We start from the raw sequence: 24889 nt of genomic DNA, 5'->3' as shown, positions 1-24889 counted from the left end.
AGGTGGTACTGAAAGGAAGTTCACAAAAGCACCTGGGCAGAGCAATTACCTGGAAGGAGCAGTTTCCCCTGAAGAAGCAAGAGGGGCTACCTGGTCCCGTTATCCTCATGAAATGCCTTTAATTATGGTGACACCTTGCAATGGTGCAACAAATTACACTTTCTAGAGTCCCCAGCTCTGCTTACTTCTGGGAGGTCAGGGGAGGGTATCATTAACTCATATCAGAGATGGGGAAATGGAGGAGCTGAGTGGTGATGCCAGGCCTCCTCATTTCTCAGCGGGCACCCTGCCCACCTCCCTATGATGTGAGTGTGATGGTGCAGGTTCAAGACCCTGGCTGCCCATTAGAATTACCTGGGCAACTTCTGTAAAAGTTCCCAGTGCTTTCCCATGATATCGAAATCTCCAGAATCTCCAAGGTTGGGCCTGGCCTCTTTCAAAGCTTCATTTGGAGAATCAAGGGCAAGTGTGCAGTGGGCAGTTGGGTTGAAGAGCAGGGCCACGGTCCCCCACCCAGGCTCAGGCCACTCTGGCCTGGTTGATGCACAGGCTCAAATGGAGTCACTGTTTTGCAGAGTAAGTCCCCTGTGGGGTTGCCACATATCTCCAGGGACCTCCAGAGAGGAGGTGTGAACAGGAAGATGGGGAGGCAGGCGGTTCTGACAGGCAGAAAGCAAACAGCTCACAGGGGTGGCAGGCTGCATTTTATTCATCGTTAATTTAAACACCCTTCAAGTCCTCTCTTGAAGTGCCGCTTAGAAAAAGAAACGTGTTGTTGAAGAAGCCCTGCATGCTCCACCCCCCTCCTGAGAGACCGAGTAGCATAGAAAATGAGTTGTAAAGCAGGGGCAGCTTCCTCTGGGAGGAAAGGGAGGGGGCCAGGCGAGTCCAGACCCCTCATGGCTTCTCAATGCACGTGATGAGGCTGGCTTTGCTCTGCGTTGCATGAAAGATATCACAGAGTGATGTCACACCCTGGGGTGCCCGAGGGTGACAGAGCTCCTCCAGGAGTCCAGGCTCCAAGTCCCCCGCTGCTGAACCTGCTGGGAGTCAGGAATGGCTTCATTAGTCCCTCCCACCCCATAGGAGGAGCTTTAGGAATCACCAAGGCCAGGGTTATTCAACTGCTGTAGCAAACAGAGCCCCGCAGAAGTGCCCTCAGCTGCAGTCTGGATGTGCTTTCCAGGCGGTGATGTAGAATTGTGCTTTTTATTTTTGAGAGTGTAAAAGGTTACAGTAAGATGAAACTGCATGGCCCACAGCTCCTCGGTGGCCTCTGTGGACTGTCTTCTGCCTCCGTTTCCCGTGAAGGCTCAGCCACTCCTCACCCCAGAGCCTGCAGGAAGAGGACTCTGCTAGAAGGCTTGAGGGACAGAGGCCCCCGGGTCAGCTGCTGCTCAGGACGTGGCTTGATTTTGGGTGCTGGCTTCTGTGTAAAACAAACACATGCACATGGTACATAAAGCTCCGCCAAGGCAGAGAGGGGCTTCCCAGGTCCTAGCAGACCTCTAGAGAATCAAACATGAACCATCTTTCTTCTTAAAGCAGCCCAGACTGATTTTTCCTTGCAGAGAAGGGCTAATAGCTCTTTGTAAGGCTGATGTGTGTGCAGGTACACCTGTCCCAGGGCTGTCTGACCTTTTCCACAGGCTGAGGGTTGAGACTCCCTGAGCCTTAGGACTCCTTCACCAGGCCTGGGCCTCCGGCTTCACTCAACAGAATGAAGGAATCTGTCACCCAGCATTAGCAAGCAGGTGCACCACAGTGGCTTCTTAACCTGTCTCTGAGAGGGCCCAGCACCAAGACCCTTCTTGGCCACAGCTAAAATGGCAAGGGCTTCTTGGAGTCAGGCTGCCTTGATGGAGCCCCATAGTTCAGCCTGAGATGGGTGAGTGTGGGCCTGAGGTTAGGAACAGCTCCCAGAGCCTGTGCAAGTTGCAGGTTGAAGTGAGCTACCAGCTGTGGGTCAATCTAGAGAGCCCTTGGCATCTGACAGAATCGAACCCTTCTTAGCCCAAAGTTGGAAAGAAACTGCATGAAGGAAAGGGATCCCTATCAATGTCATTGTTCCTGAAATTATGTGAAGACCCCATCCCATCCCTGCTTCTCATTTTAGGCCCTCAAGCAGGATATTAACCAAACATCTTTTAGGGGTGGGTTAGTAGAATGTCCCACCCAGTCCTCTGGCCCAGCTTTTGAAGGCAACAGCCCTAAGCCTTTTGGTCTAAGGGGAAGGACAATGATGTGCTATACCCTCCAGTGTCACTGAGACTGGGGTAGAGGGATGGGGACTTGGGGGAAAATGCGCATGTGGTCCTGGATCCTGAGCTACCACCATACTTGGAGGATTAATGTTTCTCTGGGAAGTTGGGAGGCTTATGGCTCCTTTACAAATTTGCTCAGTTGGGCCCAACTGCCTCCCTCCAAAGCAAAAACATAGGGAAGGAAGAGAAAACATCTAAGGCTGGAGCATAAGCAACTTAGGATTGACTCTAGGAAGCACTATTGACAGAGGAAACTGCCAAGGAATGTTTTGTATTTCTCTTCTCTGGAGGCAGAGCCGTCCCTCCCAGGGGGACAGGATTCCATCATTGCTGTGCACCTGTTGGTGGGATGGAAACTTGGTAGCTGGGCCTTTGCCCCTCTGTGCTGTTGCCCAGGGCTCCATGGCCCTAGGTAGGCTGCTATTTTGCCTGTAACTGAGTTCTTATGTCCAGATGCCTCTACCCTGGGGATCTTTACTTCCTCCCCTGGATAGCTCAGATCTCCAAGTTATTTCCCGTTGCCTAGGTGACATCTCTAATTGGATGCCTTTTAATGGTTCCTTCTTTAAAAGAGATGAACCTGGCACTTTATTTCCAAGTCACACTAGACATGTGTCTCTCTGAGCGCATGCAGTCCCTTTTGTGTGAATACAGCCAGCATTCAGATGGGTGTTCACAGGGCTGACCTGACTGACAATCATGGTGGATCCCAGAAGCTGAACTCTTGGAGGAGCTTACCTCTCAGGATTTAGCAAGACTGACTCCCCTCCTGGTCAGCCCTGCCTCACTGGCTTCATCTCAGATGAAGTCCTATGTTTAAAAACCAACCCCAACCCAAGTTAAGAATTACCCAAAGTAACTGGAGAGTGCCTGAGATCTCAGCTAATTTTTTTCCTTCTTGCCATAAACCTGAAGGGGAGAGAGGAGTTTGATATTCAACATGATTCTTAATGCTGTGTGTACATGAGTGTGCAGGTGTGCATATTTGGGTGTAGGTATGAGTGTGTAAGAGTCTGTTCCTGTGTGTGCTCTAGACACAGTTGCCAGGGAGGGAGATGTCATAGCATCCCTGCAGCTGGTGGTGAAGTGGTACTTTTCTAAGACTTCCCAACAGAAATAGTATATAGCCTCAAGCCACCAACTTTTCAATGAAGCCTGAATATAGAGGGGGCTCTTCTGGGAGAATCTGTCCCTCAGCTTGAGGATCATCCAGACCATAATTTTAATCCAAAAATTACTCTAATCCATAGGTTCCCCCAGCTCCCTTCCTCCTGTCTTTCTCCACCTTTGATGCAAACTGTGCATGAGAAAACAAAAACAAAAACTGATTTGAGGGGCACATAGGATTTAGAATGGAACTCTGCTACTGCTGACCCCAAATACCTTATGAGCACTGAAGCCAAATGCTCTGACATTTGCAGGAAGGCTACTTTGGGTTTATGGTGACACAGGCCCTGGGTCCCCAAGGGAGTAGCTGGCAGAGCCCTAACTTGGGAGGAGGAGGGATACTAGGGGGCCATGCTCTGCACCAACAGGCTCTCTAATAATGGTAAAATGTCAAACTGTCAACAGTAGTTAAAAAAAGAAGAAGAAAATGACAACAATAACAAAAAATCTTGTCTGAGAAGAATCAAATATTCCTGGTTAATAATGAAGAAGAGCATTCCTATATGTGGATGAAGCTTGTGAATGAAAGGAGGGTTGGGGGACTTAACATGTGCCTCAGAGATGAGCCAGCTGAAGCAGAGCAGGGCTCCTGCAGTCTGAGAGCCCGGCTCCTGCGGGCCACCCTGGGCTTTCCACCATTAGAAGTAGCTGCCCGGTGTGTTGTGCTAAGTGGACTCACTCCAGGCTGAGAAAGGCCAGCTAAGCCCCTTACCATTTGCAATTTCCAAATCTGGGGGAAATGCCACAGTCTGCAAGTTGGTGCTATGTTTCATCTCATTGCATAATACTACACCATTCTCCGTGTGTAGTGGCTGTTCTATATATATACATGGGGAGGCAACATATGGCTCTCCCCACCCCCACCTGTCAAAACTGTGACTATATCACTTCTGACGACCAGAAGGAAGCTGCTAGGCTGGGCCAGGATTCTAAATGCTGAGGAGGTAATTCAGAGCCATGAAAAGCTGCACCATATGCTTTGGGGTTGCCAGCTGCTTATGTGCATGGGGAAAGGTTTAGTGCCAGTCAGCAGACCCCGAGAATGGCATTCTCCTTGCTGCAGTGTGCACTGAATGGGGGTCTGGGGTGTCATTGTTTTCTCTCTCTGGAGAAAAATCTGTTGGGGGCCACGGTTCTCCAAGAGGGGACTCACAAGGGACACAGGCTCCTCCAAAACCTGTCCTTGATAACATCAGGCCTGGCCAAATAGTATTTCTTTTTTAAAAAATAATTTTTTTTTGGTTTCATTTTATTGGATAAAGATTAAGAAAGCGCCAGCTCTGAGAGAAGTGAAGCCAATCACGCCCGGTGGCCCCGCAGCCTGGGGAGGGTCCACGGCGTTGGCAGGCAGGCGGGTGGTCTACCTGGAGGAACTGGTCTCTGCCAGCCGGTTGTTCATGATGCCCAGCGCGCCCACGCCGCCCGAGAAGCCGTTCTGGCGCGTGTTGACGCAAACGCTGCGCGGGTAGCCGTTGGCCGTCTCCGACAGCTGCTTCTGCAGCAGCGCCAGCGACACTTTGTTGGAGGCCGTGAGGTCGCGCATGGAGATGAGCTCGCCCGACAGGCGGCGGCCTTCGGTGTCGCTGTCGCGGGCCGCGGGGTCTGCGCCGAGCGCGGCCAGGCGGCGACGCAGCCGCGAGCCCGGTGTGATGGCGTTGCGCCGGGCCAGGGGCGCGCCGGTCGCGGGGCAGCAGTGCGCACAGCAGCGGCAGCTCAGCTTGCGCAGCATCCAGTTGAGCACCTGCTTGATGAGGATGGAGATGACGTTGAAGAGGGAGTAGATGCAGCACACGCCGAGGAGAATGAAGAGGAAGTTGCCCAGGCGGTAGAGCCCCTGGTTCCGGTAGGCGGCGTGCTGGCTGCTCACCAGGTCCCCGAAGCCGATGGTGCTGAAGGTGACGAAGCAGAAGTAGAGCGAGTCCACGTAGTCCCATCCCTCCACGCTGGTGTACATGGCTGAGGCGCAGCACGACAGCAGCACGGCGAACAGGCCCAGGATGAGCAGCACGTGGTACACCGAGGGCTTCCAGCCCGCCAGGCTGTCGGCCTCCGAGAGCGCAGAGCCTCGGCGGAAGGTGGCGGGCAGCAGGCCGCTGCGGCGCAGCTGGCGCTCCCGGCACGTGCGCATGATGAAGGCCAGCAGCGAGATGATGCGTTCCAGAAAGAGGTTGAAGAAAAGGATGGTCCCTGCGCAGCCAAACAGCCCATAGGCGATGAGGAAGGCCTTCCCACCCACTGTGGCAGGGGTGGTCATGCCGAAACCTGTGGAGACACAGCGCGGGTCAGCAAGGGCAGGTGGACCCTACCAGGTGTGGGTGTGTGGCAGGTGAATGCAGGTGCTGAGTGGGCAGCTATTGTGAGTGGCTCCACTTAGGTGTGTACTTTTGTCTCCCTTGGAGATTGATACTAGATCGGGTTCCTCATGTTGGCAACCCCCAAACTATAAATGAACATGGTGGAGCAGGATCATTAGGAAGGACCCAGTCCTCAGGACACACAAACCAGAAACCACTGCTCAGGTGCAAATCACTGACATGCCCAAAAGCCAACAAGTGACACCTGTTTTCCCACCCGCCAAACTGATTTAAAAATATATATTTATTTTTTAGTTGTAGGTGGACACAATATCTTTATTTCATTTTTATGTGGTGCTGAGGATTGAATCCAGTGCTTTATAAGTGCTAGGTGAACACTCTACTACTGAACCACAACCCCAGCCCCTCAAAACTGATTTTTTTTTTTTAATGAAACTTTAGCATACCTGAGTAGACAGCCTTGTTAGAATTCCATGCAACCTTCACTGTCATTGGGATTGCTCACTCTGGAACAAGGTAGACTGTACTCAGGTGGCTACAGTTTATGGTCTCTGAAACAGGATTTATGAAGCAGACAAAAGGATCATGGGAAAGTGAGTCCACCCACAGCCTTCAGAGTGCCAGCATGACTCTGCCATGGGGGGTCAGCTTCTATTCTTACAAGGATCATTATCAATCACCCTTGTGCACTGTTATGGTTCAGTTGTGTCTCCCAAAAGCTTAATGTGTGTGACATTGCAAGAAGGTTCAGATAAGCAATGATTGGGTTGTGAGAGCTTAACCTATCAGTGATTTAATCCCCTGATAGGGATTAACTGAATGGTAATAGGGTATGGCTGGAGGAGGTGGGAATTGGGACATGGCTTTGGGGTATATATTTGTATCTGGTAAGTGGAGTCTCTCTCTCTGCTTCCTGATCTCATGTGAGCTGTTTCCCTCAGCCATACTCTTCCACCATGATGTTCAGCTTTCTCCTCAAGCCCCAAGGAATAGAACAGGTCTTCTAAGGACTAAGACCTCTGAAACCGTGAGCCCCCAGATAAATTTTTCCTCCTCTAAAATCGTTCTGGTCAGATCCTTTAGTCATGGCAGTGAAAAAGCTGACTAAAACACACCCTGTGGCCAAGGATGAAGATCTGGGCCCAGCTGCTGATTGTGTGTCTAGGATTGGTCCTGGGAGGTCTGACTTGTACCTGGGCAGCTGCTTATTGCTTTAAAATCTTATATAACTATTAAGTTACCCATTTGTTCAAATCACAGGCTTTAAAGGAGTCTTTATCAATTGATTTCTACAGAAGGCCTGGCTGCCCATCTGTGCACTCACCCCAGACATCCTGGGCAGTACAGAGAGGCGAATCTGCTCCTGCAACCTGAGCTCTGTCTGAGCTAGCTGTGGTCTCTCTGTGGGACCCAAGAGGAGGGGATTTAATCTCTTGACAGGAAGAATCACTAGTTGTTTGGAGCCTGAGCTGAAAATGGACCCCCTGTCTAAGAAGCACCATGGTGCATTTCGGTAGCTGTGGCAGCAAAACTTCGGGGGCATTTCTGTCCAATTCATGCCCAATCGCAGGAAGCCAAGCTGCCCATGGAGTAGGACAACCCTGGGAAAGGGGCAGAGAAGAATTTGGTCCCATTTGGCTATTTTTCCTAAACAGACAGAGAAAACATCTCTTGTAATTTTTCATAGTACATTTCTTAAACCTATATTCTAATCATTCTCTAGATTCCCTGAGGAAATGCCTAAATGCCTGACTATGGTGTTCATTTATGTTTAATGACTCAAGTTTGGGGGAAATCTTATGCTATTATCCATGTTAAAGAAGATGGGTTATGTTCTTACATGCACACTTTGTCCACAGAAGAGTGAAAAACAAAACAAGCAAACAAAAACAACAGTGAAAACCAACCCCAAGCTAGCAGTTTACTCAGGAACTTGAGAGAAGGATTGTTATATTGAAAAGCCATACTCAAGTCCTTGATTCATTAAGAAATCACCTCTGGGCTGGGCAGGGTGGTGCATGCCTGTAGTCCCAGCCAGTCAGGAGGTTGAGTTAAGAGAGTCAAAAGTTTGAGGCCATTCTCAGTGACTTAGTGAGCAACTTAACAAGATCCTCTCCCAACAGCAAATAAAAAAGGACTAGGGATTAGTATGTAGGCCAGAGATAAAGCACCCCTGGATTCAATCCCTAGCAACCACCAAAAAAGAAAGAAATCATCTCTAAATCTATATGGCTTCATGTGGAGTGGGAGTATGAGTTTGTATTTTTAAAAAGTTCTAGCTTTTTAGCCAGAGTGACCAGCAACAGAAGAGAATACTATACAGCCATAAAAATGCAAACCACACCACAGCTACTTACAGCAACATGGATGAGTCTCAAAAAAAAAAGAATGTTGAACAAAAGAAGCTGGACACTTAAGAATACATTCTGCAGGCTGGGATTGTAGCTCAGTGGTAGAGCACTTGCCTAGCATGTAGGAAGTCCTGGGTTTGATCTCCAGCACCATATAAAACTAAACTACAACTAAAAATATTAAAAACAAACACCAAACCCCCCAAAAAAGAATACATTCTGCATTTTCCCACTAATATAACATCTAAGACCAGGTTAAAAACACACTAAAATCTCAGATTTTTTTTAGGGAAATATACTTCATTGGTCAAATTATTTTTATTGTTTGTGGTACTGGGGATTGAATTCAGGAGCACTCTACCACTGAGCCACATTTGTAGCCCTTTTTATTTTTTATTTTGAGATAGGGCCTCACTAAGCTGCCAAGACTGAGCTTGAACTTGCAATCCTGCCTCAGCCTCTCATGGTGAGATTGCAGGTGTGTGCCTTGTGCCCTGTGGCTTATAAGAAAAAAACAAAAAAGATGGTACACACAGGCTCCACTCAACAGACAAGGAAACTGCTGCTGGAAATGGAACTGAGACTGAAGCCCACGTCTGCTGACATCTGTAGTCCATGCTGCCCACCACATAAGACTGTCCCTCGGAGCTGTCTTAAGACAGCTCCACTATCTTGGGGAACCAAATCGCAGTCCTCCAGGGCTGCTGCCAGGAGAGTATTTTCACGGGGGAGTGGCTGTTCCCAAGTCCTCTGTTATGGCTCTTTGTACTGATCACTGCTGCCTCGTTGGCCAGGATCAGGACCCTGCTTTTCCTTTAATGTTCCTGCTGATTTGGGTTCATTGACTGAGAGAATCTGACCATTTAGATGAGCCTGACCCAGGACCTAGGGATAGCACATGGGAGAAGATGCGAGGGGACTGCAGCTCCTGGTAACAGCCTGATTGACCCCAGGTGGGGTACTTATCTGACCCTTGGGGTCCCCACAGTTATGCCCTGCCTGACCTACTTCCACATGGCCAAGGCTGTTTCTTCTACCACCAGGGGCATTCTCAGACTCCAGAATCCTCCATGCCTCGACATCTTCTGCCTAAGGCCTCCTTTGGAGTTTGGGTTTCCGGTTGAAGATCTGCCTTTTGCCTGGATGACTGAACCTAGGAGATCTGCCTCTCCATCCACCATTCTACCCAACTCCCTGCCACATGGGGTGGCCTTATCAGTACCTCAGCAAGATGACAATGCCAGATATGCAGCTGTTTACCCCAATCTCCACCCATCGTTCCTTTAGTGAACATTTATTAAGAACCAAGATTGGCAGCGGCTCAGAGAGATGGTGGGAAGCCAGACAGATGCTGCTCCTGTCCTCACAGACAATCTGGGCTGCCTGCTTGGAGGTTCCTTGCAACATTTCTTAGGGTTTTGTACAGAAACCCCATCTATGCTACCAGCAGGCTCATCCCTGAGACAGAGCACAGCTCTTCCCGGCTGTCCCACATAGTCTTGGCTAGAATTCATCCTGGGGTCTTGTGGCTCTGGCTCAGCTTGCATTCTGCACACCCCTTAGTCAAGTGGTGATTGCAGGCCCCACATGAAGCCAGAAGTGTGATCAGATGTGTGGTATTCTCTAGAATGAAGGGGACAGACAGGTCTGGAGTTATCTCTGACAGAGCAGAAAGCATCCAGTGAAAGTGTCCCTCTTACTACCTGATTCCTGAGGTCTGGCTCCTGCGTCTTTCCTATATAGAGTCCTATATAGCTCAGGAGACAGGCAGGGAATGGACAGTCCATTCTCTTTCCCCATCGATATCAATAGGCACCAACTTCAGGATGCCGAGGTCCCAGGTCAGGTCTGTGTGGTTCCGCTGCTTAGTCAGTTGCCTTCCAGAGTTGGGGAGTAGCCCCCTAAGCTCTGAGAACTTGTGAGAATCCAGATGGGATCTAGAGAGAGGCCTTGAAGCTTCAGCCAGGGAAAAGGTAAACCCTGCCACCCTGAGAATCTCCTCCTCCCAGTAACACCCTGCAGAGGTGTAATCAGTCCCTGGGTTCACAGCACGCCTGTGATTTTGTTTATGCCACAATTGATCTGCCATTCCAGTCTGCAAAGAGCAGACACTTGGGGGCTTTATTATGCCACTTTAACAAAAGCTGTGAAGTTGTTCCCACAGCCTGTCTGGTGCTGCCTTCGCAAATAGGCCCTGGTGACAGGGCCCTTGGAGTTCAGCTCAAGGAGCCTGGGAGTGAGACAGGATGCATTGTGCACCCCTGGGTGGCAGCCTCTGTTGGACATTCACCATGCTTCTATTCAGTTTCCCAACCTCCTACGAAGAAGGCACTGTCACATCAGCCACTTAGCAAGCGAGTGGGCCAGAGAGGCAAAGGTTGTCACCAGGTTAGCTTGCAAGAGGCTGAGCAGCCCATGCCCTTTCGGCTGGGCCAGACAGATGGGAAGTCTTGGCTCATTACCCTCTGGGTCCTTTTCCTGCTGGGCCCCGCACTGTCAACTCCAGGGAGGGAATATAATTTATAGTCCAATCTGAAGTATTTTTGAAAGTAAAACTGGCACTACTCATAATTACTCCAGGATGCATGTGTGAACCATTGTTCCAAGCAATGAAGCTGTGTGGTTACAATGCAAATTCCAAAGTTGGACCCCTTCCAGAGGCGGGTTAGGTTAGGGACCCAGGAATCTGCATTCTAGCTAATTTCCCAGACAAACCTGATATAAATAAATTAGTTTAAGATACAATGTTAATAAGGTATCTCCGATAACCCTCCTGGTTGGAATATGTCCAACTGTCACTATCTGACTTGAATATCCATTGACCCAACACCCTAGTGGCAGACATTGTATCATCTCCTTAACAATCATTCCCCAACCCTTTACTGAGCTGCAAGCCAGGCTACTTTCAGAATGACCCACCTCCAGGAATGAGCACTGATAGTCCAGGTCAATCAGGATAATCTAGTCTCTTACCATGATTGGCTCAAGGATGGGGAAGTCTAAGCCAATCAGTGCAGGGCATTTTCTTGGCTGCAGAGATGGCTTAGGAATTGGCATGTGACCTCCTTCAGGCCAAAGAGAAGAGAATTTTTCTGAGTGTTTCCAGTTAAAAGTTTCTCCCTGTTACCAGAGCTGTCCTGGACCCAGGGAGCAGGAGGTGAACCTCCTTCAGGAGCCAGGAGGAGAACCAGCTTTAGCAGGAAGCTGATGCTATAGAAAGACAATTGAGATACACCACAATTTTTCATATCTCTGTTTGTATATAAACTTTAAAACAATAAAATCAATAAAACTAAAAAAAGAAAACAAAAGGGAAAAACATAAAAGTTGAAAGCATAAAATTGTCACAAATTAAAAGAAAACAAATAAATCAATCCTGAAAAAAAAAAAAAGTCAAGATTGAGGAAATCTGATGGTCCTGGTATCTAGTTAAACAGGGAGTGATATTGCTTGTTTTACTTCTGGAATCCCATTTACATGAGCACATAAATCCCTTTCCTGCTTCAGCTTTTTGTGGCACAAACCTAGACACATTTTGGGGGCTAGCGATGGTTTGGGGACCTGGCTAAACAGTTCAGTGTCCCGGAAAAGCACCAGATTTAAATTCAAAAGTTTGAATTCTGTTGTGGCCTCCGTCAGCTAAGTGATTGAAGCAGGTCACTACAGCTAACTTCTCTGTAAAATGTAAACCACCCTGTGTGCCCTGTTTGTAAACTGCAATACTTTATTCCAAAATATGTTCTTAGGATGAGAAAAAGATGGAATGGGGGTGGGAGGTGGGGAGAAATCCTCTGATTAAAGAAAGATGACTTAAAGTGAGCAAATACAAAATGTATTTGCTTGGAGACTTTTCAGAGTGCTTACTGTGCTGATGTGCCCCATGTGATTTGTGTGTATCCTAACACTACCTGGGGGTCCCCAAACCATTTTGACCACAGAGTGTATTTGATCATTTCAATCTTTGGGAAATGTTGCACTTCATCCTCATGAAGAAGTAAGGATGAGACATTTTAAAACACAAGAGGATTTCTCATATTTGAAAAAAATCACTGTGACCCTGCAATGCCTGGAATGGTGCCTGGTATGGAGAATGGTTGAATGAATAAATAGACATCTTACTATACTTGTTTGGAGCAAGGATTCTTAAACCAACATGCCTAAGCACCCCCTGGGGATCTCAGTTGACCAGTCTGGATAATCCCAGACCATCTGGGAGAGCAAGTGCTAAAAGGATAGCTAGGAAAAGTCACGAAGGGGTAGAAATGTGGAGGGATGAGAGCTGACATGGATGGAGTCCTCACCACTTCCTGGCACTGTGCCAAGTGCTTCACGCATAGCAATTTTCATTTAATGCCCACAACAATTCTTGGAGGCACTGACCATGTGATCGTGTTTCATTGAATCTAAGTCCCAGCATTTTTCTCACGTTTCAACATCTCCGAAATCACAATGTACGTTACAATCAATGGCCTGACGTGATATATTTAGCGGCATTTAAAATTCTTCATGATACATACAATGCTGCTGCATTTATAATGGATGGTGTCTTAGATTTGATGAATGACAATGAGTGTTGTTATCATCCTGTTTGTGAGATTTGTAAACTGAGTCTATGTGATGGATAGACATTGAAATCAAGTAACTTGCCCAAGATGGCTGAGCGACGGGCAGAGAACACATCTGCAAAAAGAGGAAGGAGCTTGTGATGTGATACGGGAAAGAGGCAGATACGCAAGTTTGGCAGTTCTCAACTCTGGCTGCACAACAGAATCACCTGGAGAATTTAGAACAATTCTCAGTGCAGAGAGACCAGTTTAGATGAGAACAAAGCTGAGGTCCTCCTGGTGGAGTGATTGAGAAGATGGGGTGGGATTTCAAGAGCAAAGGAGCAGAGAAACAGGCTTGAGAAAGGCATTCTTGCTAGAAGTACTGTGTACAGGGTCTGGGGTGAGTGTGGGTTTAGCCTGCCAGTGCCCACATGTGGCTCAGTGTTCAGTAATTCTGGCTGATGGAGAAAGTGAACCTGTGGAAGAGGAAAACACTGGGGGAAGCTTCCATCCGCCTTGCACGCAGCCTGAACCTGCAGGAGCTTTGTGGGAGTGAGCGCTGCCCGGCACCTCTAGGAGCCTCTCCAGCAACCTGCCCTGCTCTGGAGAAAGTAGGAAGCCCTGGGAACTCAGGCTCAGAGGAGGACTCGGGCAGTTTCCATTCCCCAGATTCTGGAAGGGCCAACACCATCTTTCTCAGAGGGTAGAGTTGGGGCAGCAGGCTCTGGCATCCCACCTGTCTGTGGGGCCACCTGTCTATGGGGCTACATGTCCATGGGGTCACATCTCCCTCTAAGACGGTCCAGTGCTTGCTCATCTCTGGATGTTGTGAGGATAGAGGACACGCCTCCCACAGTGCCTAGCATGTGGGAAGTGACCCCAAGGCACCAGGGTGAATTGGCAAAGCATGACACATCACAACCAAAATGCCCCAGGTGAAGCATGCAAGGAACGGGCTCATCATGACATCATGGAGGAATTTTGGTGGTAAGGAAAAGCCCCATGCATGCGATTAAACCCCGCTCTACCATTGACTTGCTGTCTTCTCACAGCACCATGACTGTTTCTCCACCTCTGGGTTTCCTTCTATCTTTGGCCCTGGCGCTGGGTAGGAGGCCTAGCTAGAGGTAAGCATCAAATCCAGTGTGTGTGTGTGTGTGTGTGTGTGTGTGTGTGTGTGTGTGTGTGTGCGTGCACGTAAAGGGGGGGTGGTTAAAAATGGAAAAGCTGCAACTGTAGGCTGCTCTATTTGTTGGCATTTATGGATTTGTCTAATTTGCAGATCTAGCTGCCTTGCTCCCTGAGGACAGAAGCCCACAATTACCTTCCCTCCACTGTGGGGGTGGGACTCACCCTGGATGCTCAGTATAAAGAGGCACCACGTGTGAGAAGGTGCCCCTTCCCCTGTTTTGCACACATTTGGCTTGTTCTTTGAGGTCTTGGGGATGATTTTCTTTGTTTAATGACAGCAGGAGGAGAGGCGGGGATGGCTGAGGGGGCTGGGAGCTAGGAACAGAGGACTGAACCCAGCAGGTGCTGGCCAGTAATTTTTTTTTTCTTCCTTGGTGTTGGGGTTCTTGCCCAGGGCCTGGGACATGCTCAGAGCTCTACCACTGGCCACCCTCACACACACACTGGCCAGTGATTTTTTAACGTGGGAAAGGATTTGATAAACGGTGAACAAAGGCAAGTGACTCCCTGGAGTGGGCTCTGGGAGGCTCTGCGTTGGCACAGCCTCGCTGCCAGTGAGCTGCCTCCGACCCCCCTTCTCTGTGCTTCATCTCTGGGATTAAGCTCTTCTCTCCTCACCAGAAATCATTCAGCAAAATGAGTTATTAAAAGCCGGTTAACTACTCCTGCCTCGGGGTAGCTCCTGCTTAACAACCTCTCCTGGGGAGCAGCTGTCAAGAGCAGGCCCCGCGGAGCTGGCGGGAAGATGACTCATTTACATAGAGCTGGGCTCCATCCTGCCCCCCAGATCTGTCTCTGCTTCTTGGATGACTAATTCTCTTCAGGGGATGAGATCACACCCCTTCTGTCCCCTCATAAAAAGAGCAGAGCCCTCTACCTCAGCCCAGGACCTGGGGGGGGTGGGGAGACCAAATCCAAGACCAGAGAAGGTCTTTGATGGGACAAGACCTGGCAACAGGAGCCCTGAGTTAGGGGCCCCGTGATGCAGAAGCTCGGGCCTCCCTGGCTCTCTCCTCATTCGTCCCATCTCAGGGCTGCAGTGGGGCAACTCTGGGAAAAGAAGGAGGTGGACTGGGCTTTGGTGAGAAGGCAGGTTGATCCTCACCCCGACTGGAGTGTCAATAGAATGCCAACGCAATCGCGTCGCCTCCCTCCAGTGCGGTCCTAGAGGAGCAGGTTTTTTAAGGGAAGCTGGTGGTGGTTCTGGAAAGCGAGGGAGCTGCTCTCAGTGGGAGCTCAACTCTTCTCCGTCAGTTCAGGCTTTACATCCCTGCAGAGCACACCCTCATGGCCACCATGCAGCCAGGAGCCCCATTTGAGGGTCTCTATGCTCAGGCGGAGGGGGCACCTTGGGAAGGCAGAGCCCCTGAGAGGCTCAGTATGGAGGGGCCCTTGGGGACAACTGCTAATACACAGAGACCAGTCCTCTGGGGTCTGGCTCCATCTGACTGAGGTGTCCTGGAACTTGGCCTTCTCCCCCAGCCTCTTCCCACAGACAGTGGATGTTTTGGAGGAGTAATAAGGACAAGAAGTCACAATGAAAACACTGTAATCTGGAGCTGTAGCTGGGGAAGAACCCTGGAGGGCCCACAGAGAGCCTGGTGTTTGCCCTGCTAACCCACTGACATGCCTACCCTGGGGCACCCCCAGCACCTCAGTGCCGGGGTCTCTGTTGGGCCTGGCAGGGATTAGCAGGGTGAGGACTTAGCCTCTGGGCTGGGGCTGAACTGTGACCCTCCTCCCAGCAGGCTGGGCTGGTGCTGACTGCACAGCTTTCAGCTGCCACCGTGGGGAAGGTGGATGCCTGGTGCACAGGAGGTGAGGGTGGAGGGAAATGGATCCATGGGGCTCCTATCCCAGGCACTCTGCTGGTGTTCTTAAAGGCGCAGTCTCCAGGAGGACTTGCAGAGGAGGTGTCATCATTCACAGGCGAGGAACCAGAACTCAGGTGATAGGAGTGAAAGAGGCAGAGTGCAGGTCTAGGCCCCACAGCTACAGCTCCCTCCATGGCACCCTTTGAAGTCCCACTCAGCCTTAGATTCAGAGAATGCAACTGGGATTTTGCTCTGAAACCTGCCCCCACGGGAGTGAGGTGCGAGGGGAGGCTTGGTGTGGTCAAATGCCTGCCCTGAGTCTGAGTTGGAACCACCTCCCATGTGATAAAAGGCCATGGAAGCTGAAGGTTCAAAGACTTAATGACCTTGTCCAAGGTCAGAGAAAATGGCACCACTGGAATTGCCACTCAGGACTGCTCAGCTCCAGACCCACATTCTTTCCCTGTGTTGCTTTGCCTTTTCCCCTCTGCATGTGCACAGAGAGGCCCTGATGGCTGGGAGCACTGTGCCTCAGTCTGTACACAGCTTCACAGTGGTGTCCCTGAAGCACAGCTCTGCTGGTGTCTCCTGCTCAAGCCTCCCTGAGATCCTGCGACTCACCTTCCCAAGGCAGGAGTGACTGACTTCCTTTTCCCTTCACCTGTCTGAATCCTTTTCCTCATCTGGAAGCACTTTCAGGTCATCAGGCACTTGGTTAGGCACAGCCTTCTGCTCCTGTCCTGTTGCCTCTTGTCCCAGAGTACTATTTAGCCCTTTGCATTTTACTCTGTTACCTTGCCACGAGGACGTGCCCATGTCTTAGATGTTCTCCCACCTTCTACACCACAGGAATGTGGGGGACAGCAGCCTCATTCCTGACAGGCTCCTTGTCTAGTGATCACCCACAGATGCTACCAGGATGGTGGCTTCCATCTTGGTTTGAGTGTCATCCTTTCAATGTTTCTAAGACATAAGGGCAAGGAAGGAATACCGTGATGAGTAATACTGCCCGTGCTCCACAGCCAGACACCACTAGGAACACACTTGTGGTTGAACAATATTGGATTTATGGGCTCGTGGTGACAAGAGCTCATTATCCACCATGATAATGAGGCATCAGAAAGGACTAATTCTGAGATTTGGGCTTGAGTTAAATGAGTTAGGGGAGGGCTCATGGAAGCAGGCTTTACCCTGGATGCTACCAGGGACCAAGGTGATTCTCTGATTGGATAATTCTTGGCTAGAGGGTGGGAACAACAGAACATAGTTAGTCATTTATATTAGACACATATGAAAATGTTCAGTCATTTTTGTGGCTTGGGTGATGATGTTTTTTTGACCAGGGTTTGGAATTGAATATGGGTGAAGGTCTTGTTTTCAGCTTACTCTGTCATGGCGGAATCTGGCCTTGTCTAATGCAGGTGTTCTGTGTAATCCTCTGGGTCCTATGTGGGCACAGTCCAGCTGTGGTGTGCCAGCCCAGCTTCTGGTTCCCAGGAGCTGCCTTCACCTTTCTCTAAATGACTCTGCCCTCAGCCCCCATCACAGCATCTTAGTGGATGCCATTCATTATTTTTGGTGAAGGATTCTTTCCCAGTCTTCCTGTTTATTGGGTGATGGATGTACATGTGTGTGGGCCTGGATGTATTTGATTCCATATGTGGAACATGCCTCTAGGTTGTGGAAATATAAGGTTTTTATTTTGTTTCTTCTTTTACAAATATTCCACATTTTCTGCGGTACAAATGGGGTAGTTCCTATTTTTGAAACCATAACTTCACCCAACAAGGACTGTTATTTTTTTTTGAGTTGATGAGTAAAAATGACTAAGGTTCCTGTTCTGAAGACAATGACCATAACACTCTATGAAAATGGCAGGGGATGCCTGGGAGCAAGAAAACAGGCCAGAAGGGCTTCCCAGAGGAGGTACCGCTAGAGCAGGATAGTGAAGACAAGCAGGTGGAGGTGTTGGGGGACAGGGTCTGTGTCGGGACAGTGATGGGGTCATGTGGATAAGAATTCCAGGGAGCATGTCTGGTATGAGAAGTGTCCCTGGGGAATCCCAGCACTTAAAGAGTTACAGCCTAAGGAGAAGGTGCCATTCATCTGGCAATGTTTATCCGGGGCCTTCTGTGGCAAGGCATGGTGCTAGGCCCTTGGGATTCGTCAGTGATACAAACAAAGTCCCCTGCCCTCATGAAGCTTACCTTGCAGCACAAAGATGGGCACAAAACTATGAATAATATACAAGTACATAATGTAGCGTGATAGAAAATGTTACAGAAAATAGAACCTCTTCCTATCCCCCCCCAAACAACAACAACAACAAAACCAGAGCAGGTATAGCGGGTGGGAGTGCTGAGGGGTGTGGGGGGGTAGGTTGTGGTCATTTTGTGGGGTGGATCAGGGCAGGTCATATTATGGAAGTGACATTTTTTTAATATTTATTTTTTAGGTGTAGATGGACACAACACAATGCCTTTTATTTATTTATTTTTTAGGTGGTGCTGAGGATAGAACCCGGGTCCTGCCCTTGCTAGGCGAGCACTCTACCACTGAGCCACAATCCCAGCCCTAGAAGTGACAATTTGATGAAGGACTGGAAGCAGGTGACATTTTGGATAAGAGAGTCCCACTCAACAGCCAGAGCAAAGGCCCTGAAGCAGGAGGGTTGGAGACAGAGAAAAGGGGAAAAAGAAAGAAAATACTGCACAAAAGAAGAGTCAGGAATTGTCCCCCTCCATACACACTGTCTCTGGTGATACAGATGCCCCAGGGAGAAAACGTGTCACTCTTACTGATTTTAGCATGAAGGATAAACAGATAAACCAATGGTTTCATATATAAAAAGAAAGAAATATAATAAATATCCAAGAAAATTTCAAGCAACAATGGAGATGCTCAATATATTTGATAACTGTCTTTTTTTTTTCCTCTGACAGAAGACTCTCATGTGATTCTCAAAGGAAATTAGATTATAAGAACAACCATCAACATTTTTAATAGCTCTGGACAGTGTGGAGTAAATTTCTATGTCTTATCTAATTTAGTCGTCACTATAACCCGGTAAAGACAATGTCATCATTGTCCCCATTTGGTAGATGAGGAAATTGAATCCATAAGAAATAATGTAGCTTACAGGACATGTGACTTCCTTGGATCTGGGCTGGCATTTGTCTCTCCCTTCTCAACTCCATCTCTCCAGCCTAAAATCTTTCAATGACAACAAGACAGCTGTTTAAGAAACATCAGTTTGTGTTTTGTACTTAGTATTGTACGGTCTCCATCCAGGGTTATCTGTTAGAATTTTTATGTGGCAGGATAAAAAAGCATGTCTGTCTGTGTGGAGGACAGTGGCAGAGGCAGGATCAGGGAGTCCAGTTCAAAGCTGCAGATGGCAAAGGTGGTGGTGGGGGGCCCAGACCAGAGCCATAGCTGGAAGGGGCTAAGGAAGGGAGCCCCCAAAAACGTCCACAAAACATGAGAGAATGAACCTCGAGGACGTAGGTGGGTTGAGAAGAAAGGAAGGGGGCAGAAACCTCTAGAAGGGTCTAGTAAGAGGGAAACGTAACAGTTCCCCTGGGATTTGGCAACTGGGAGGAAGCCATCCCAAGGCCTGAGGAGAGGGAACATGATTTCATGGATATCAGACTGCACAGTGGCTTCAGAAGGGGCTGAAGGGGAAGAAATGGACACAGGGAAGCCAGTGGACTTTGCAACCACTTCCTGGGGAGGACAAGGACACCGGGACAGGGGAATTGCTCAGGACCAGGATAGTCATGTGGCTTATTTTACCTCAGAAGGGTTGAGTACCCTGCCCATGTTTCAGGGTACAGTGGCCAAAAGATAGGCTCTGGAGTCAGGGCTTTGGGTCCAACCAGCCCCATTACTCACCGAGGCCTTCAGCAAGCTACTCACTAACCCTCGGTTTCCTCTTCTATCAAATGGAGATAGTATGACCTCCAGGGGAGTCGAGGGTTAGATGGGCAGTTCATGTACTTAGCTGAGTGTTTGGTGCAGAGCGAACGCTCAGTATCACAGCTCATCAGCTCACCGTCAGGTTAGGCACCCACAAAAGGCAGGGCGGGGAAGAGGAGGCCTATCTGGGCAGGTCTCCATCGCTGCAGGAGACACGAACAACCATGAACGGCATGTCACCTCCTCATGTGTGCCCTATATTAGGAAGATGTGCCAGCCATGAGGTGTGGTCTTATGCCAACGGGCTCGCATCTGGCCTGGGATGTGACAGGGCAGAGGCTCATCATCAGGGTTTGCATGAGAGCCTGGCAACCCTGAGCAGTGAGTCTCCTCTGGTGGGAACTTCAAGTGCCATCTCTATATTTAGACTAGCAAGTCAGAAATCAGCAACCAGGGACCATGGTGTCCTTGATCCCAAAAGAAATGTCTTCTCTATGATTAAATGTGATTCCTTCTACCTTATGAAGGAATGGTAGGGATATTAATTTCAAGACATTTCTGTCTTCTGCAAAACTGAAAAAAAAGCCATTTTCCCCCATGAGCCAGGTGTGGTGGTGCATGTCTAGAATCCCAGGGACTCTGGAGGCTGAGGCAGGAGGATCATGGGTTTAGAGCCAGCCTCAGCAACTTAGTGAGACCCTAACAAAAAATTCTTAGAAATTTTTTTTAAAAGGGTAGGGATGTGGCTAAGTGGTAAAGTACCCCTGGGTTCAGTCCCTGGTACTTAAAAAAAAAAAGATCCATGAGATTGGGGCTGGGGCATACCTCAGTCATAGAGCATGTCCTTAGCAGGCACAAGGCACTAAGTTTGATCCCCAGGGAAAAAAAATTCCAAGATTCCTTCCTCCTGGAACTTGGTGTCTGAAGCATTGGTTTCCTAGGGTGCTTGTTCACTGACTTCCTCTATGGAACCCTGGGCTGGGCTCTCTTGTGCCCAGTTTGATGGTTCCAGTGGGAAGCCCAAGCCAGTGGAGCAATGGATTGCTCCAAATGTGATCCATCTCTCATTCCTTCTTCTTTTTTGTACTGGGGGTCGAATCCAGGGGTACTTTACCACTGAGCTCTATCCCCAGTGCCCCCCACCTTTTTTTTTTGAGACAGGGTTACCCTAAGTTGCTGAGGCTGGCCTGGAACTTGTGATCCTCTTGCATCAGCCTCCCTAACAGCTCCCACCAAGGCCAGCATCTAAACACCTGTCTTTTAAGCCATCCAGTCAGGGTGCTGCTATGGCAGCCCAGCAGAGCCACAAGGCCTTGCTTGGCTGCAGAAGCCCCACAGATCTGCACCCTCTCTCATTTGTTTCTGCAGCAGCAGAGGCAGCAGGAAGCCCAGGATGCAAAGCTTAGTTCCTGAGCTCTGGTGGGGAGGCTGTGTTTATATTTATCCTGCTAACTGCAGGGGACTGTTTATACCCAGAGAAATAACCTCCTCTGAGAGATGGGGGCAGCCAAGCAACCAGCTGCTTCCACCAGTCCCTCTGGGCTCAGGTTCTCATGCCCCCGACCCCAGGCTTGTTCTGATGCTGGTCTCTTTACCCCCTCAGTGGGCTTGGGGTCCAGTCTTCCTGGAGACACGTGGATTGTGCTGAGGCCAACTACCAAGGATTGAACTCAGGGGCACTCAACCACTAAGCCACATCCCCAGCCTTTTTTTTTTTTTTTTTGTATTTTATTTAGAGACAGGGACTCACTGAGTTGCTTAGCACCTCGCTGTTGCTGAGGTTGGCTTTGAACTTGTGATCCTCCTCTCTCAGCCTCCTGAGCAGCTGGGAAGGTTTTGCTTTTTAAAAATTAGTCTGCTCATACCTTAAGCTCTTAAATGCCTCTGCTGTCCATCCACCTTTCTTTCTTTTTTTTGGAGGGGGGATACTAGGGATTGAACTCAGGGGCATTTAACCACTGAGCCACATCCACAGCCCTTTTTTTGTATTTAGAGACAGGGTCTCACTGAGTTGTTTAGCACCTCATTAAGTTGCTGAGGCTGGTTTTGAACTTGCAATCCTCCTGCCTCAGCCTCCCAAACTGCTGGGATTACAGGCGTGCAACACCGAGCTTGGCTTTACCTCTCTTTCTATGGGACAGGCTGCATGACCTCAGCAGATCACGAAGAACAAGACAGTGCTCCACTGTGACATAAGACACACAGACACCACGCACTGGCTTCTTGAGCTGCTCTGGGTTCTTGCCTCCCCCTTTACATACGCAGGGTGTCTCAGGGACAAAACTATATCAAAGGGATTCTCATCATGTCAAACCTCAGGACAGTCTTGGCCAGTGATACCTCCCTTTATCAAGGACTCACCCTGGGGGATGCTGGCACCGCTGCACATAAGCCCATCTTGGTGATGGGTCTCAGGCGTTGTATGCTGCAAACAGCAGCTGGGAAAACCTTCCTTGTTCAGCCCTCCCCTCCCTGGCCCTAGTGATGGTCAACATCATTGTTCCCAGAGTCCTTATTAAAATACATGGGTCTTTTGTACTTTCCTGTCTGAGTAACTTGTAGAATGCAAAAGCTATAATTTCCCAGGATTTGTTTAACATGCCCTTTGTTGGCAAACGTGGGCTCAGTATGAGCACTCTGTAATTTTCTAGCTCCCTAAATGGACCCTCTGTAGCTAATATGTAGCACGCACAAACACAATCCACCCCCCGGGACTACCCAGTTACTCACATGGTCTTCACCAAAGCTCTCCTGAGTGGGTGCCCTGAGCTAGATTCTATGGGGGCTCTATTAATGCTTATGACACCCTGGTATATACTCCCCAAGGAACACTATGTACCTGGTGTTATGGTTTAGATATAAGGTATCTTCCAAAAGCTCATGTGTGAGTCAATGCAAGAAACTTTGGAGGCGAGATGACTGGGCTATGAGAGCTTGACCTAATCAGTGCATTAATCCACTTGAATGGATTAACTGGGTGGGAACTGCAGGCAGACAGGTGGATAGGAAAAGATGGGCCACTGGGGGCGTGCCTTGGGGTTTGTATTTTGTCCCTGGTGAGGAGAGCTTTCTCTCTCTGTTTCCTGATCCTCTTGTCCTGAACTGCTTTCCCCCTTCATCATGCCTTCTGCCTTGATGTTCTGCCTTACCTCAGGCCCAGAGCAATGGAGTTGACTGTCTATGGAGTGAGACCTCTGAAACTGAGCACCAAATAAACTTCTCTTCCTCTATGTTGTTCTTGCCAGTCTTTTGGTCACAGTGGTGAAAAGCTAATTAAAATACCTAGTAACAGGGATGCTTTAAAAAGTTCATTTCTATATTATATGTCAAAACAGGGAAAGAAAGACCCCAAATTTTTTATCCAGAAAGAAAGAATTAAAGGCAAATCTCTGTAGTATTATTTCAGTGGTGGAAATATGAGGCTTTTCTCTCTTTCACTTCTTTGTGCTGCTCTCTTCTTAAAATGTTCTATAATAAGCACATATTATTCGAATGAACTAAACACTTTGTTATTAGTTTTTAAAGGCAGGGTCTAATAATCTGAGTGGGGAGGGAGGTAATACCTTCGAGAGGAGATGGCAAGGATGTAATAGGGTTGGATTATCAGTGGCAGAAGCTAAATGGAACAGGAGGGCCCAAATGATCAGGTAGCTCTGCTGAGGAAGCGGCCCTGGAGTGCTTTGTGGACTTTGGATATTGAATCGGGAGGGAAGGTCGGAGGTAATTTGTGAGTAAAGACCTAGAGGTGGATGGTACCAGGGCTGTGGACCTTGGCTAGAGTTGAGGCTGCAGCGAGAGCAACATTAGCTTTGCTGGACTTGGAAAGGCTGGGGACAGTTTGTGAAACACAGAAAAGCAAAAGAGGGTCACCTGAAGGAAACCAGAGAGACTGCCATCAAGGTCTGGACACAGATTGATGTCATTCCCAAAGCAGTCATTCACAAGCAGCTTTAGGTCTCTAAACTCCTCCACAGTCAGGCAGCACCAACGTTGGGGGAGGGGGTGAGGACCAGCCATGGGATTGGGGACACCTGGGTTAGGATCTCAGCTGCTATTTGTGAACTCTTCGATCTCAGAAAGGCATCGAGTCCCTCTTTAGCAGTCTCCTCATTGACACACGATGACATGAATCGTTCCCCCTCCACAGGACAGCAGTGAGGACTGCAGCGCAGTGGGTAAAGCGTTTAGCATAGCGCCAGCACCTCGAATGCCCACCCCAGGTGTGACCAGCGGAGAGCAAGAAGCAGAATTTCCAACAACAGAGGATAAGGAGGGATGGGGAAGAGGAGGTGGTAGAATAAAACCCCCAGACTGAATTTTTCTGGGAGAGCGTACCAGGGGCACTCGACCACTGAGCCACATCCCCAGCACTATTTTGTGTTTTATTTAGAGGCAGGGTCTCAATGAGTTGCTTAGTGCCTTGCTATTGCTGAGGCTGGCTTTGAACTCGTGATCCTCCTACCTCAGCGTCCCGAGCCGCTAGGATTACAGAGCAACCCAGGGTCTCATGCTTGCTAGACAAGCATTCTATCACTGAGCGATGTCCCTAGTCCTACTTTTAGCTTTTAAAATGATTGTTCACATTAGCTAGGTGCAGTCGCACATGCTTATAATCCCAGCACTTTGGGAGGTTGAGACAGGAGGATCGAAAGTTCAAGGCCAGCCTCAGCAATAGCAAAGCCATAAGCCACTGTGCCCGGCCCCCAGACTTAATTTGATTTAACTTCCTTTGTTTTCTTTGGGCAAATAATTGGCTCTGGGCTGATGTCAGCTGCCATCATCCATGAGTCCTTTGGGGAGGACGCCACCTGGCATTAATCTCCTGAGTCAGAGACGGCTATGGACAGGGAAGATCGGTCGGGAAGCAAGCTTCCTCAGTTCCTCATGGCAGCCCCTCTTCCATTCATAAACCAACACCTTCGCAGGCCTGGAACTGTGGGTCCCCGTGATCTGGCTTGGACTCCTGCCTGTGGAAACTGCAGTTACCGGAAAGGGGTGCGAATCTACTTGCTCACCCAGAGTTGTCCACTGCCTTAAATTTCTCCTGCATGTTTAAGCTGTTAATTTCCAATTACATGTAAGTGGTTTTATGATGAGAAAAGATGCACTCAAAGTGCTATTGAATTAATTCAGAAGACTTTGTGAGTCGATTGTATTTTTCCTGTTAATTAGTGGAAACTAGAAGTACATATAACTTCTACCATCTGGTGCTGTGAAAATATTTGTAGCCTTTCTCTCTTGGGTGTTGTTTAGCATTAAACTCAGGGTCTCATGCTTGCTAGACAAGCACTCTATCACTGGGCGATGTCCCTAGTCCTACTT

General features: G+C 48.9%; 1 protein-coding gene across 2 annotated transcripts in view; it reads right to left on the bottom strand.

The window, feature by feature from the left end:
• Nucleotides 1-691: 691 nt before the first annotated feature.
• The window catches only part of Kcnk12 (potassium two pore domain channel subfamily K member 12), a 45375-nt gene continuing 21177 nt past the window's right edge, over nt 692-24889 (bottom strand). The window contains exons 2-3 of one of the 2 annotated variants that reach the window (XM_021725829.3): nt 4796-5693; nt 692-1429 (exon numbers count right to left, since the gene is read on the bottom strand). In XM_021725829.3, coding sequence (XP_021581504.1) covers nt 1387-1429; nt 4796-5693 — 941 coding nt within the window. In that variant the 3' untranslated portion in view covers nt 692-1386. Of the gene's footprint in view, nt 5694-24889 lie in introns of both variants that reach the window. The other variant, XM_005324486.5, reaches the window with a different exon arrangement.

Source organism: Ictidomys tridecemlineatus, chromosome 12 (genome assembly GCF_052094955.1).
Source record: "Ictidomys tridecemlineatus isolate mIctTri1 chromosome 12, mIctTri1.hap1, whole genome shotgun sequence".
Classification (NCBI taxonomy): domain Eukaryota; kingdom Metazoa; phylum Chordata; class Mammalia; order Rodentia; family Sciuridae; genus Ictidomys; species Ictidomys tridecemlineatus.
This window is presented reverse-complemented; position numbering and strand designations above follow the sequence as displayed.